The following is a 15,689-nucleotide window of genomic DNA, read 5'->3' on the forward strand; positions in this document are numbered from 1 at the left end:
ATATATATATATATATATATATATATATATATATATATATATATATATATATATATATATATATCAGGTTTGTGTAAACGGGTTAACACGATAATGTTAACTGGTTAAACAAGTTATTAATAGGTTTAACGGGTTGACCCAGTAAGACACGAAATATAATAGGTTCTTAACGGGTACACTCAAACAAAAGATATCATGAACATGACTAATGATGAATTTACTACATTAGGCCGAGATCCTACACCAATTATTGATGTTCATAACAATTTGAAATTTAAATTTTTATTGTGTTCAATTTTATTCTAAAAACTAGTATGAACTTCTTTAATTATGATTTTTGGATCGATGTTATTTTATAATTTTATGAATGTTATAAACTAAATATTGTTTAGTTTGTTTGATGGATTGAATGTTAAGTTTTATTTCTTTTATATATATATATAACTTAACTTTAAATTTTAATTTTTAATATATTAATAGGTTTAGCGGATTTAAACGGGTTTCGTGTCGATACGATCTGAAACTTGTTAACAAAACATGTCTATCGTGTCAACTCGTTTAACCCGTTAAAAAATTGCGTTCGTGTTAAAAATTTGAACCGGTTAACCTTAACGTGTCGTGTACGTCCTTGTTTAGTCGGCCTTATCGTTATCGTGTCGAGCCGTTATGAACCCAAATACACGAATTGCCAAGTCTAATAATTACGGAGTATTATATTGTCAGGATTAGTTAGATGCAAAATTACCATAATGTCACCACATTTTTTTTTTTAAATTTTTCTTCATTCTGGACTGTTGATTTTAACTAGATCAATGGCTTAGATTTCACCATCTTTTTTTACTTCAAAACTCCTTAGCTGAAAAATGGAAGTTTTACACGTAAGTATAGGCACATTTAGAGCCGTCAAAGTGGGTTAACCGGATGAATCTGCTAAACCCCTCTACCATTTGGTATTTTGGTGGACTAGACTTAAAAGTCTATAATTTGACAGGTCATAAAACTTAAAGATCAACATACTCTTTTTGCAGGATAGAATGAGCTAAACTTGTTTTGACAGCTCTACCCCTACCTTTCTTCTGTTTTATCACCCTATCATTACAATTCTTTCTCTTTACCTAGCATCCACATTGTAAAATGGGCATTATATTATTGACATCCATTATTTCCAATTCTCTCTTTAATATCAGTCTTTCCTCCAATGAATTATATTAGGTTATAGATTTGCATACAAAACCAGAGTTAACTAACATGCCTAAATAATTGGGCTACCTGATGGGGCGGTTGTACCAGGTAAAATTAACTAATCACAACACATCACGTTAAATAGAACTTAAAGCTAGACTTGGCAATTCGTGTATACGGGTTCGTTAACGGGTTGACACGATAACGACACGAACACGATAAGACTAAACACGGACACGACACGTTAAGGTTAACGGGTTGAAATTCTTAACACGGACACGAACAAGATCAGTAAACGGGTTAAACGGGTTGACACGATAGACACGTTTTGTTAGTAAATTTCGGGTCGTGTCGACACGAAACACGTTTAAACCCGCTAAACCTATTAATATATATATATATATACACACACACACGCACACAAAATTTGAAATAAAGTTATATATATTAAAAAATATATAACCTACACTTCAATCCATCAAATAAACTATAAATCTATAATCTGTAAATCTTAATATATATAAATTTCTAAACAATATAATGACTAGCAGTAGGTAAAATTGAAAAACTCCCTAATCCCAAATTCCAATATGTAAATCTATAATATATAATATAAATAAATTTATAAATAGTAATATAATGTATATAATACAGTTTACAAACGCATACAATATATATTAAATATAATAATGCATATAATACAGTTTACAAACGGAGACATGGATCTAATATATATATATATATATATATATATATATTACAGTTTGCAATGACAGCCGAAAGCTTTATATTACATACAAAGAAATTAAACATACAGAATTGTAAGTATTATGAACTTACCGTACGTAGTGACGATCAAAGTATTATGGAGTAGATTATTTGTAAAGCATCAACAGTTCAGCCTTCAAGAGTTCAAGGGAGTATTTGGAGATCTAAGGTTTATTCTTGAAGCCTTTGACAATTTCACGGTAAGAATTGAGCTAAAACCAGAAACCATGTAAATTCCCACTTGAATAAATATAACTTTCCTTTTAGGCTTTTTAGTTTTTAATTTCCTTTTATATTAATTATTAAATAAGTAAAATAACATTATAACAATGGTTCATAGCGGGTTATTAACAGGTTCGTGTTAACGGGTTAACACGATAATATTAACGGGTTAAACGGGTTCTTAATGGGTTAAACGGGTTGACCCGTTAAGACACGAAACCTAACGGGTCTTTAACGGGTCAACCCGTTAACGACACGGGACACGTTAAGGCTAAACACTAACACGTTATTTTTGTATCTAGTTTCGTGTCGTGTTAACGGGTCGTGTCGATAATTGCCAGGTCTACTTAAAGCATCAAATATTTTATTTATAATTAGTATTATATTTTTATCTTAAGCCGACTTGTCTCACAAACAAGGATCCATGGAGATGTACAAAACGAGTTTAGTGCATCCTTGTTTCAAGTCCTAGTGGGGTTGGTACTGACTCTTTGTGCTTCAATAATCAGTAGATTAAAAAACTAGTTATGAACATGAACAGATACTACATTGTAACAAAATCAGTAGTACTAAAAAATATCATGAAAAAAATATTTGTTACTTGTAAGGTAAAATGTAATAATTTTATATTTTGATTTAAAAATATTAAATTTTCTCTTATAAGTAACAAATACTTTATTCTTAATTAATATTACATGTTTCATAATAAATATTACATTTTCATCTTAGGGTCACTCATAAATTTATTACGAGTTATATATCCTATTCCAATTAAATAACAAATCCGACCTTAGCTCAGTTGGTAGAGCGGAGGACTGTAGTATGATTGCTGAAATCCTTAGGTCGCTGGTTCGAATCCGGCAGGTCGGATTAATCTTTTTTATGTATACTCGAATCTGAGGAACGTCGCTTTTGCCTTTTCTTTTCTTTCAACTTTGTATCCCTTTGTAAAGTAAGATACTTATAACAGTTTCTATAACTTTTACTATTTTTAGTTTTAAATTAATAAGTTTATTTAAAAAATTAACACTTTAGTTATTATATTTGAATATTTCTATTATTTTATATTTTAATATAACTAATTAATTTTATTATTTTTATTGTGTGTAAATAATTTAAATATTATCTGTTAAAAAATTAATAAGATAATAAATAGTGTGTATCCTTAGTGGGCCACCCGCACCTGGTGGGGCGGGGGTGAATTTTTTAATTACAATAACAACTCCAGAACATTTTGAAAAAATTTACTGTCGAGTTTCCGATTTATAAAGGGTAATTCTATTTGTACCACCCAAAATTCTATTTACACCACCATTTAATAGGTTTGATAGCTTTATAGGTGGCGTAAATAGAATTTGTTATTTGCACCACTTTCATTAAACTTGGTCAAACATTATGTGTTCTATTTAAAATATTTATTATTTATTATTTATTTATATCTCTAATTGTGATAGTATAATAATTTTGTCTATAATAATTTTTAATTATTTTCTGTAGTATCTAACGTTTAATAAATTTTAATGATATTCTTTATAACTTAATTTTTTTGTATTCATTATTTTACCTTATTATAATAGAATAATAAATTAATTTTGAATCGCTTAAAACTGTAAAAACACATTAACATCACAATAAAATATAAAAAGAAAAATTTCATTCCATTTCAATCCAATAAATCAATTATATATATATATATATATATATATATATATATATATATATATATATATATATATATATATATGATATAAATTTTATAAATTTATACAGTCTAATTTTTCGATCCTTAAATCATTTTTAAGTAAAAACTAATAATAAATCTATCCAATCTAATCAATTTCTCATACTCTCCCACCTTTTCTTTTCAAATATGTTATAAATTTATTAAATTTGATTTCTGACACTCCATATCTAGCTACACAACTATTGAAAAGTAGCATATAATTCACATATACCCCAATGATTGCAGCATTGCTAGACTGACCATCACTAAAAAGAGAAAGCGTTAACATCAATTCTATCGACTCATATGATTGCCTCATCTTACGCTACACAAAAGTAAAAGGGATCGGATTAGATTTAATTAGTAATTAATATAAAAGACAAAAACAAAAAAGTGTGAATAAAATGGCATACCCAATTATTTAGGGAAAATGAGAGAGGCACTTGGAAGACAATGTCTTGACCATCAAAACCCTTGTTAAAGGAAAAATACAAACCTATAACAATAGGGAGAGATATATATGGTGACAAGAGAAGTTGGTGAGTAGGGTAGTACTGTTAAAGTAGGCTGAAGCTCGCGGGTTGACGCCCCTGCACTGGAGTGGCGGTTAGGGTTACAAAAAAAAAAAAAAAAAAAAAAAAAGGCTCGCGAAATATCGGGCCTAACGGGCTTGGCCCGCGACCTGTGCAAGCTGCGTGCTAGCCTGCTGGCCAGGCCCTATTAAAAAGTAGAATATAATTCACACATACCTCAGTGGTTGCAGCATTGCTAGACTGAACAGCACTAAAAAGAGAAAACGTTAACATCGATTCTATCGACTCATATGATTGCCTCATCTTACGCTACACAAAAGTAAAAGGAATCGGATTAGATTTAATTAGTAATTAATATTAAACAAAAAAAAAAAACAAAAACAAAAAAGTGTGAATAAAATGGCGTACCAAATTATTTAGGGAAAATGAGAGAGGCACTTGGGAGACAATGTCTTGACCATCAAAACCCTTGTTAAAGGAAAAATACAAACCTATAACGATAGGGAGAGGTATATATATATGGTGACAAGAGAGGTTGGTGAGTAGAGTAGTACTGTTAAAGTAGGCTAAAGCTTGCGGGTTGACCCGCCTCCGCCCCCGCACTGAGGCGCACGGTTAAGGTTACCAAAAAAAAAAAAGGCCTGCGAAATAGTGGGCCTAATGGGCTTGGCCCGCGACTCGTGCGGGCTGCGTGCTAGTCCGCTGGCCAAGCCCTATTTTTTAATTAAAAACAAAAAAAAAACAAAAAAACAAAAACAATGTGTACTGTGTATACATTATATATTCATGTGTACACAGTACACAATGTATATATATTCATGTGTACACAGTACACAATGTATATATATTCATGTGTACAGTACACATGAATATATATTCATGTGTACAGTACACATTAAAAAAGAAGAAGAAGAAGAAGAAAAATTGAAGAAGAAGAAACTCGGTAATATATATACATTATAATAGCATGTTTACACATTATATTATTAACTTTGAAGAATAAAATAAAAAAATATTACATAGTAATAATAATGGGAAACATAACAGAAGTTATAACGACAATGCTATTTTTGTCCATAAAATTGTATAGTACAACTCTTATAGCATAATGTATACAAAAATTTAACAGAAAAAACAGACATAAATCAGGAGTATAACCTAGATTGAAACTTATTATGTTTTTAGATATATATATTGATGGATATATTGGGAAGTGGAGCAAAGCGAACCGACCCGGAAGGGCGGAGCAAGCGAACCCGAACCCGAGATCAAGCTCCGTATAAGCCATGGCTCAAGTGCCGACCCCGGGTCGGCACTCCATGACTTCGGAGGACTTGGGCCGTGGTTGGTATCGACCTCGGGTCGGCACCTTGGACATCGGGTTGGTCTTGAGCCGTGGTGGGTGTCGACCCCGGGTCGACACATGAGACCTCCGTTTGGGCCTTGGGCCGTGGTTGGTGCCAACCCCGAGTCGGCACCTTGGACCTCGGCCGGGTTTCCGACCCCAAGTCGGTCTTGAGGGCTCGGTCAAAGAAGGACTCGGGGGCCCACGGTCAAAGTTTGTTACAACCAACCCCCGTTTTAGGGGGGCGGTTAGAGAGCTTTGTAGTATAAAATAACCCATTGTTGTCTTAACAAGAGTTATCCTAATGGTCCTAATACAACACCCTTTGTAATACTCTTACACACTATAGTTAATACAATAATTGTCCCCGCGACATTCGTCCATTATCTTTCCTATCGAATCGTATATTCGCTATTTACTATTATTTATTCGGGTTTAATGATTCGGGCTATCCCGGGTTAATTAAATCCATCATATATATATATATTTCGTNAAAAAAAAAAAAAAAAAAAAAAAAGGCTCGCGAAATATCGGGCCTAACGGGCTTGGCCCGCGACCTGTGCAAGCTGCGTGCTAGCCTGCTGGCCAGGCCCTATTAAAAAGTAGAATATAATTCACACATACCTCAGTGGTTGCAGCATTGCTAGACTGAACAGCACTAAAAAGAGAAAACGTTAACATCGATTCTATCGACTCATATGATTGCCTCATCTTACGCTACACAAAAGTAAAAGGAATCGGATTAGATTTAATTAGTAATTAATATTAAACAAAAAAAAAAAACAAAAACAAAAAAGTGTGAATAAAATGGCGTACCAAATTATTTAGGGAAAATGAGAGAGGCACTTGGGAGACAATGTCTTGACCATCAAAACCCTTGTTAAAGGAAAAATACAAACCTATAACGATAGGGAGAGGTATATATATATGGTGACAAGAGAGGTTGGTGAGTAGAGTAGTACTGTTAAAGTAGGCTAAAGCTTGCGGGTTGACCCGCCTCCGCCCCCGCACTGAGGCGCACGGTTAAGGTTACCAAAAAAAAAAAAGGCCTGCGAAATAGTGGGCCTAATGGGCTTGGCCCGCGACTCGTGCGGGCTGCGTGCTAGTCCGCTGGCCAAGCCCTATTTTTTAATTAAAAACAAAAAAAAAACAAAAAAACAAAAACAATGTGTACTGTGTATACATTATATATTCATGTGTACACAGTACACAATGTATATATATTCATGTGTACACAGTACACAATGTATATATATTCATGTGTACAGTACACATGAATATATATTCATGTGTACAGTACACATTAAAAAAGAAGAAGAAGAAGAAGAAAAATTGAAGAAGAAGAAACTCGGTAATATATATACATTATAATAGCATGTTTACACATTATATTATTAACTTTGAAGAATAAAATAAAAAAATATTACATAGTAATAATAATGGGAAACATAACAGAAGTTATAACGACAATGCTATTTTTGTCCATAAAATTGTATAGTACAACTCTTATAGCATAATGTATACAAAAATTTAACAGAAAAAACAGACATAAATCAGGAGTATAACCTAGATTGAAACTTATTATGTTTTTAGATATATATATTGATGGATATATTGGGAAGTGGAGCAAAGCGAACCGACCCGGAAGGGCGGAGCAAGCGAACCCGAACCCGAGATCAAGCTCCGTATAAGCCATGGCTCAAGTGCCGACCCCGGGTCGGCACTCCATGACTTCGGAGGACTTGGGCCGTGGTTGGTATCGACCTCGGGTCGGCACCTTGGACATCGGGTTGGTCTTGAGCCGTGGTGGGTGTCGACCCCGGGTCGACACATGAGACCTCCGTTTGGGCCTTGGGCCGTGGTTGGTGCCAACCCCGAGTCGGCACCTTGGACCTCGGCCGGGTTTCCGACCCCAAGTCGGTCTTGAGGGCTCGGTCAAAGAAGGACTCGGGGGCCCACGGTCAAAGTTTGTTACAACCAACCCCCGTTTTAGGGGGGCGGTTAGAGAGCTTTGTAGTATAAAATAACCCATTGTTGTCTTAACAAGAGTTATCCTAATGGTCCTAATACAACACCCTTTGTAATACTCTTACACACTATAGTTAATACAATAATTGTCCCCGCGACATTCGTCCATTATCTTTCCTATCGAATCGTATATTCGCTATTTACTATTATTTATTCGGGTTTAATGATTCGGGCTATCCCGGGTTAATTAAATCCATCATATATATATATATTTCGTATTTATAAACTATTTAATACTTTAATAGTTAGTATTAGAATATTAAATATTAACCTAAAAAACATCTAAAATTGTAAATTGTATAAAGATTTTAAAAATAAAAACACAACACAAAGTCACAACTCACAAAGTATTAATATTAGAGTACATGATTTCAAATTTTGTTGTGTTTGCGACCGATTTGAACAATTTAGGGTTATTTCACTAAAAACGGCGTCAATTTGAGCGAAATAACCCATTTAAAAAACATGAAAAAATAACTAACTAGCAACCCAGAACGACAATTCCGCCGAAATTCTAGGCGGCCGGCCACCGCCTAGTGCCTAGGCGTGATTTTTGTAACATTGATAAATTTAGGTAAAAACTTGTGTAAAACTATCTTCATATCCTTGTTTGTAAGACGAATCGAGTTAAAATGAAAATGTAATACTACTAATCATGAATAAAATATGTGTTACTTATAACAAAAAATGTAGTACTTTTGAAAAAAACATTCAATATTTTTACATTTTGATTTAAAAGTATTACATTTTCTATTATAAATAACAAATACTTTATTCATAATTAATATTACACTTTTCATAATAAGTATTACATTTTTATCTTATCGTGATTCGTTTCAAAAGAGAGTCCCTCATAATTTATTATGAGTAATATGTCTTATATCAATGCAATCCGACCTTAGCTCAGTTGGTAGAGCGGAGGACTGTAGTTGGTTGCTGAAATCCTTAGGTCGCTGGTTCGAATCCGGCAGGTCGGATTACAATTTTTATGTATTCTCTAATCCGAGGAACGTCGCTTTTGCCTTTTCTTTTATTTGTATACTTTGTATCCCTTTCGCTCAAATTCTGGAACCGCATGAATCCCACCACCTTAGGCTTTCTTCCATCTTCTCTTTAATTTACATAGCACACACATCCCTTTACGCTTCTGCAATTCAAAACCAGTTTTGGCGCCACTCTTTTGTGCTTTATATATGTGTGTATATATATTATATACATCCCTCTGTCTAGAAGAAAGTGCCCAATAATATAGTCCTCTCTTTGTTAATGCGGCTGAGTTTTCTTGAAATATTGGAGTGAGGCTTTAGGGGTGGGTGCAGAAAATGGTGAAAAGGTCATCCATTGGAAGCATTGTGAGGAAGAGGCTGTCAGACATCAAAACTTCTCTGCCACAGCTCAAACCTTCAATCGATATCGAAATGGGTAACCGTTCGACAAAGAACTGTGTTGATGATCTTATCAAGGTAAACTCTTTTTCCAGTAAGGGTCTTTCAATCAAACAGATATTTCTTTGATTCCCATGTTTGTATTTTGAAATAAATAGGATTCACAGGTGAAAAAAAATGAAAGATAAGTTGTCTCATCTAAAAATTTATATTTTATATAGTTTATGTTTGACAAAGGACTAGATTAATAATCTTGTCCAGGCAAACTCTTTTTCGGTGAGAGTGCGTGAAAGAATTGAAATATAGGGTTACATCTCAATTAGAAATTATATTTTATATATTATATGCTGCACAAGGAAGGGAGAAGGGGGACAAAAGTTTGGCAATTATGGAACTCTAATCTTCCTTTTTTATGGATACTTGAAACAGGAAAACATTGCATTGGTGAAACTCATTCAAGACAGAAAGTATGGTTTTCAATGTTTTTTGTTCTTCCACTTGGTTTCTCAGTTTCCATTCAGCTCTTTCATCATTCAACTTTTCTTCTTTCTAAATTGATATAACAGCAAAATAATAGAAATGACTGGAATGGAGCTTAAGAAACTGAGAGTTGGAGTTCAGAGAGTGCAGCTGCAGAACTGGAATCTTGCTCAATCCAACACTCACATGTTGGCTGTAAGTGTCTGTCTGTTCAGTAATGACAAAACCTTAATCTGAAAATTTGTTCTATAATAATCATATGGTTGAATGATGTTTTTGTCTGTTGCAGGAACTTCACTTGAATAAAGAAAAGGTAAAGTAGTCATTTTGAACTTTGAACATTGAGGCAGGCTGCTTTTGTGCACTCCATTTTCTTTTTGTAATTTATGGTTGCTTAATGCAGGTAAAGGCACTTCAGCATGAACTTGTATGCAAGGATGCAGTACTAAAAGCAAAGAGTCTGGATCTAAAGGAAGCGGTACTCAAAGCGGGGAAGAAACGGGATGTAAAGGTACAGATTGTGTTTACTTCAATTCTCTAGTTTTTCATTCTCCACCTATTTTCTATATGTTTCAAGCACTGTTGCAAAAATCGGCCTAGGCGGCCACCTAAGCGTTAGATGCCCCTAGGTTGAGACAAATTGCTCCCTAGGTGCCGTCTAGTGCCCAACTCAGCCGAATCAATCTTGCCAATTTTTATTTTATACATACATACATACATATATATATATATATGACAAACACCCACACACGACTAACGCCTAGCGCCTACTGCAACCATGGTTTCAAGTAAACGTATTCTCTATTTTCCTTTCCCAAAATTTTCATTTTTCTAAAGAATTGAAGAATTTCTCTTATTAGTAAACGAACTATACAATCAACAAATTTTCTTGTAATTGTTATTTCTGTGCTCTTTTATGTAGGATAAGGAGACAGGAGTTGGGGATTCTGTACCAAATGCAGATATCAATCCTAGTAAAATAAACAGGAAGCTTCAAGCCTCAAAGAGTAGATGTAAATGCTAGATTTCATGCAGACAATATTCATATGTGTATATAAACATATGCTTACTTTCAACTATTTCAACTTTGGTCACTAACTTCCAGAATCTTTTCAGCAATGGGAAGTTCAGCTGCCTCCCAGCCAGCTGCAGAAAAGGGATCCACAGAAAATAAAAGGTCAGCTTTCTTGATAATATACAGTAATGCAACAGAAAAAACCAGCTTTCTGGTGATAATTTTCCCTATATTGATTATCTTGAATCCTATTATGTATAGGCATTGTTTGAGGAGGCAATCTGCTAGCCCCAGAATGCAGCAGCAAGAGCCAGCCAAGAGGGTATCTGAATTTGAAGATATAGCGAGGCAATACGACAGTCTAGCTCGTGCTCAGGAAGATCTTGCTCCTCCCTTGGAACACAAATCTTGCTGCTCAAAGAGAACTTCTCTTGGAAGACCGTTGCGCAGAGCAGCCGGGAGGGTGCAGTCCTACAAACAAGTCCCTCTTAATGTCAAGATGAGAAGATCAGATTGAGCCCTCCACTTGTCATCCTCTCTGGACATGTTTAAGTAGCAGTTAGCACATGTATTGCTGTTGTACTCAGTAAATGACCTGGTAAATCATCTGTAAAATGAAAGTTGGCTTTTCTTTTCATTCCTATAGCATTACAACACAATTTTTTTGAGTGACAAGGGAAACTCATAGCCTGCCTTATGACCCTAGCTGGTAAAAGACTACAAGGAGGTAAACGAGCCTAGGCTGACCGGCTCAAACTAGTATTACAACACATTTGAGTCTATAGGTAGTGGCATAGGTTGAAATGTAATCAAGCTCTAATCTTTACAAGTTTATACCACTTTGTTCATATTTCTCTGCTTGCTGCTTCTTCTTCAAAATTCACTAATAGAATTCATGTCACCATCTCTGCAACTCCAGAAGGGCATGCAGAAGAAGCAGGTGCTCCTTGTATCTGTCTTGTATTATAAGATTTGCACCTCAAGCATTTGTGACCCAAGATGTGGAATTGCACCTTAGATACTTCCCCACAGTCATTGCATAGTATCCACACCTAACCATATTGTGAATACCATCAAAATAATATTAAGTTATGGCAACCTAATCTTAGTTATCAAACATCAGTTCTCTCCACTTACCATCTTGTCCTTGTACATTTCCGGCATTGGAGTTGAAGCAACCTGCAGCATATCATGACAAACAAATCAATTCTTGAACATGCAACATTTTTTTTTAAGTGACGAGGGAAACCCACAGTCACTACCCAATGGTGTGCACTGGGTAAACCCCACCTAGTGACCCTAACTAGCAAAGGACCACAAGGTGGTAAATCAACTTAGATTGCTCATAGCTGAGCGGCTCAAACTAAGGCCAATAGGACGCTCCTTTTGGAAGTCGAACTTGTAACTTTGTGGTTACCAAGCCAACAACATGTTACCCCCCACATGCCACCATATTTGTACTATATTTCCTTTACTATGACAGTTCATACCTCTTCATCAAGTTTTTCCCAACACTCTGACATATCACAGATGGATTTTGAGCAAATAGGGCATGAATACTGGTAGTGAGACTGCATCTCCTTGAGGCATTCCAAATGTATTGTATGTCCGCATTGTAGAACAGTGATATCATTTATTGTATCAAACAGAAACTGCAAATGCAATTTCAAACCAATGTAAGAAACTGGCTATTCTTTTTGTCGTTTTCCATTGCATTTAGATGTTTTCAATTTACCTCAAAGCAAACCGGGCAATTGTGATGCATAGCTCTTTCAATGCAGTGATGTGCATCCTTGATCAAATTAGAATAACAACATCCTACACCATGTAGGTCCGAAAACGTGAAAACCAACAGACACTCACTCAAAAAATCACAAAATTTGCATAGCCAAAGCTTTTAAATTTACAATGGAATTGGGTAAACTCACCACACTTGTTGCAGTGGAAAAAGTTCTCCTTGCCACCAGTTCTGTAAAAGCAGATTATCCATCAAAAAGTTTTGAAGGCCAAGAATAAACAAAATAAGGGCATGAACAGCTATTGATATAAGCTGAGAATCTCACCTACATATTCCACATTCATCACAGTGGTACTGTTTCTTTGAGATCTGAATGCATGGAGGTATGATCATGTTAGGAATCATAGACACATTGAAACAGAAAATATGGCTTTTTGAGAAAATCAAAGCTTACATCATCATCAAAAAATTTGCATTTCTGGCAGAAGTATTTTCCCATGCATGCTCCACATTGTATACAACTTTGTTGAACCTGTCAAGTAGACAACACAAGTAAAGCAAAATCCTTAAAAAACCTTTTCCCCGGTTTCAATCAATCCTGTAACAGAAAAATGTTTAGGGACTCACATCTTGTTCTGTTCTGCAGAGGGAACATATGACCTGAAATCGCATCAAAGAGACAAAATCAGAGAAGGATATTATGGAAATAAAGAAGATAGAGAATGAAGTCCTGTCATTTAAGAATTTGTCAATTGCATATTAAACTCAACTGAACTTTTTCACTTTCTTTCCACATCAGTTATTCACTATTACAAATTGTGTCTTAACTTTGCATTTCAGGTTCTATAGTATTTATCATCAGAATGGCAGAATCATTACATTTCAAAAACTTCCAAATTGGGGACAACCCCGACCTAATTGTTCAGGATGTTAGCTTGATAATCACAAGTTCAACTCCCAGCAATACAGCCTATTTACCTTCTTGATTTTATTCGATCATTATGGGCAACCTAGGCCTTTGCCGGCTAAGATCACCAAGCAGAATTTACCCGGTACACCCTCAAATAGTGGATGTGGATTTCCTCATCACCCAAAAAAAAAAAAAATTCCAAATTAAACAAAGCTTACCTTTTCAACTTCATGGCGAGGAATATTATGTCGATAGAGGGGATCAATTTCCAAAGCGTTCTGTGCAAAGGCAAATATACTCAATTCAAGTATTCCACATCTGAAACATATCACCATAAGAACCCAAAACGAAGATATATCAAACACCTCACCTTAGCTTCATTGTGGCAGTGCCTGCAATCAAAAACCTCGTCGCAACAGGGTGCTCTGATCTTGCACCCCCTTCTGTAATGCTTGCACCTGACATAAACCAACCCCATTGAGGAATTTTAACAAACACATCAACGGCATAATAAACATCCAGGACACACAAAAATCAATCCAAATACGCCGCATTTATTCAAGAAACAAAATATTCTGTAAATTAATACCCATAATTTCCAGATGATTCAGACCCAGAAGGTGCATCTTCAAATCTAGAATCCATTCTTTCTTTCTTTCTTTCTTCCGCGATGAGCTATTTCAATCCTGAGAAATGTTGCGTTTAAATTTGAACAGATGAATGGACGTGGCACATGATCTTATATATGTACCCCTTATATATGGCGGGAAAATGACGAAAGGTTTGGATAATTACGAGAAAACCTACGGCCATTTTCGGGTTTAGAAGATGAAAATATCGTTTTTTTTTAAAACGACAAAACTGCTACAGACATTCATCGGGGCTTGACGCGCATTAGATTTTGGATAAGTATGGAACACGGTGACTTGGCACCACGTCGTCGGAGCTGAAGAAAATCTCCATCGAAGATACGTGGCGAATAACTAGTGGTTGATTCCCTGGAGATAATTTCAAACCTATAAATATCCGGCAGTGTTTACCTGGTCATCAGAAATTCAGAATTCCAGAACTGTAGAAAGAATAAGAAATATCCAAACCCAAAAACTTTTTTTTTTTTGTGATAATTAAGGAAAGTTGCTACATAGCTCTGACGGTGGAGGTCGGTTCAGAATTCAGTCTGCAATGATCTAATGGTATGTTTGGTAGGATGAAATTGTAATTTTATTCCTATCACACTTAATTGAGTTGCAATTTCATAGTTTGGTTGGAAAAGAATTGCAATTTCATGGTTTGGTTAAAAAAGAATTACAATTTCACGGATTTATAATTCCCTCTAACCATGGAATTGTAATTCCTAGTGTCCCCTAGAAATTATAATTCCACACTTTTGAGAATTGTAATTCGATTATAGATTACCATTTTATCCTTCTTATGATTATTATATAATATATAAGAACATGTCTTTATTCACTTTTTCTCTTTCGAAAGCTAATCATTCTATTTATTCCTACCAAATAATATAATTTAAATTTTCACTTTATTCTTTTTCCATGGAATTACAATTCATTTTCCCTCTCAATTTCCTCATTTCAACCAAACGCCATGTAAGTTCTAGAAATTATCTCTTCCCCCAAGGCTAAGGTTCTTATCTGGCAAGCGTGATGCAACGTTCTGCCCACAACTGACAACCTAAAAAGGAGAAAGGGGGACTGCCCTTTGATTTGCAAAATGTGCATTAAGGATGTAGAGACTACGTATCATATTTTTATAAATTGTGAGGTGGCTAAATCTTGATGGAACAACATTAATGGGTGTGTCGTAGATGTTGACTGTCATTTTGATGAGTGGGTTAGTAAAAATATAGAAAGCCTCAAGTCATACGATTATACGATTTATGTCTGCTTTTAAGTAAGTGTTAGAGGATCTGGGGTGTAAGGAACCAGAAGGTTTGGGACAACAGCACTGTGCAGCAAGGCAAAATCTTGGAGGAAGCTAAAATCTATCTGGATGCCTGGAGGAATCTTCACTGCAATGCCACAGTCCCATTTCTAGAAAATGATTTCTAGAAAAATGACTCATTTTTCAAAAAAATATTTTAATTTTCTAGTGTTTAGGCTATAAAACTAAATTTTTCTGTTTAATTGAAAATTAAAAAATTATATTTTGTTATGTTAGGTTCATTTTCTTGAAAATGAACATATTATTTGTTATATAATAAAAATAATAATAATAATAATAATAAGTGGTGGTGGTTGTAATAATAATAATTCTAAAACTATAGCTTGAAGAGAGATTAAAAAAAAAAAAAAAAAAAAAAAAAAAAAAAAAAAAAAAAAAAAAAAAAAAAAAAAAATAAAAAA

General features: G+C 34.6%; 3 protein-coding genes, 1 long non-coding RNA gene and 2 other non-coding genes across 8 annotated transcripts in view; 5 read left to right on the top strand and 1 right to left on the bottom strand.

Moving 5' to 3' along the window:
• The first annotated feature begins 2,956 nt into the window (after positions 1-2,956).
• TRNAY-GUA lies at positions 2,957-3,042 on the top strand. The gene is given in 2 exon segments: positions 2,957-2,993; positions 3,007-3,042. It is a non-coding gene; the product is annotated as a tRNA-Tyr (tRNA).
• Positions 3,043-8,693: 5,651 nt separating this feature from the next.
• TRNAY-GUA lies at positions 8,694-8,778 on the top strand. The gene is given in 2 exon segments: positions 8,694-8,730; positions 8,743-8,778. It is a non-coding gene; the product is annotated as a tRNA-Tyr (tRNA).
• On the top strand, positions 8,707-10,697 carry LOC116025257 (SHUGOSHIN 2-like). The gene is made up of 6 exons (XM_031266423.1): positions 8,707-9,264; positions 9,616-9,653; positions 9,753-9,861; positions 9,956-9,979; positions 10,070-10,177; positions 10,589-10,697. Exons 1-6 carry the CDS (start codon positions 9,124-9,126, stop codon positions 10,688-10,690), a joined length of 522 nt encoding a protein of 173 aa, XP_031122283.1. The 5' UTR covers positions 8,707-9,123; the 3' UTR covers positions 10,691-10,697.
• Positions 10,506-14,079, bottom strand: LOC116025254 (E3 ubiquitin-protein ligase RZFP34-like). 3 transcript variants are annotated; one of them, XR_004099632.1, is made up of 12 exons: positions 13,919-14,079; positions 13,700-13,787; positions 13,548-13,607; positions 13,047-13,079; positions 12,874-12,951; positions 12,745-12,788; positions 12,610-12,650; positions 12,417-12,499; positions 12,172-12,333; positions 11,819-11,860; positions 11,519-11,733; positions 10,506-10,812 (listed from the first exon to the last, which is right to left on the bottom strand). XR_004099632.1 is itself a non-coding variant. In XM_031266421.1 (11 exons), the coding sequence occupies exons 1-11, from the start codon at positions 13,972-13,974 to the stop codon at positions 11,575-11,577; spliced, it is 846 nt and encodes a 281-aa protein (XP_031122281.1). In that variant the 5' UTR covers positions 13,975-14,079; the 3' UTR covers positions 11,292-11,574. The 3 variants fall into 3 exon arrangements, 1 of the variants encoding a protein (XP_031122281.1); XR_004099631.1 differs by having other exon boundaries at positions 10,538-11,219; XM_031266421.1 differs by lacking the exon at positions 10,506-10,812 and having other exon boundaries at positions 11,292-11,733.
• On the top strand, positions 10,785-11,198 carry LOC116024217 (SHUGOSHIN 2-like). The gene is made up of 2 exons (XM_031265117.1): positions 10,785-10,843; positions 10,943-11,198. The coding sequence occupies exons 1-2, from the start codon at positions 10,785-10,787 to the stop codon at positions 11,196-11,198; spliced, it is 315 nt and encodes a 104-aa protein (XP_031120977.1).
• Positions 14,080-14,396: 317 nt separating the features above from the next.
• The window catches only part of LOC116025258, a 6,485-nt gene continuing 5,192 nt past the window's right edge, over positions 14,397-15,689 (top strand). The window contains exon 1 of the long non-coding RNA XR_004099633.1: positions 14,397-14,522. This is a non-coding gene — a long non-coding RNA (uncharacterized LOC116025258). The remainder of the gene's footprint in view (positions 14,523-15,689) is intronic.

Source organism: Ipomoea triloba, chromosome 7 (genome assembly GCF_003576645.1).
Source record: "Ipomoea triloba cultivar NCNSP0323 chromosome 7, ASM357664v1".
In the NCBI taxonomy this organism is placed as follows: domain Eukaryota; kingdom Viridiplantae; phylum Streptophyta; class Magnoliopsida; order Solanales; family Convolvulaceae; genus Ipomoea; species Ipomoea triloba.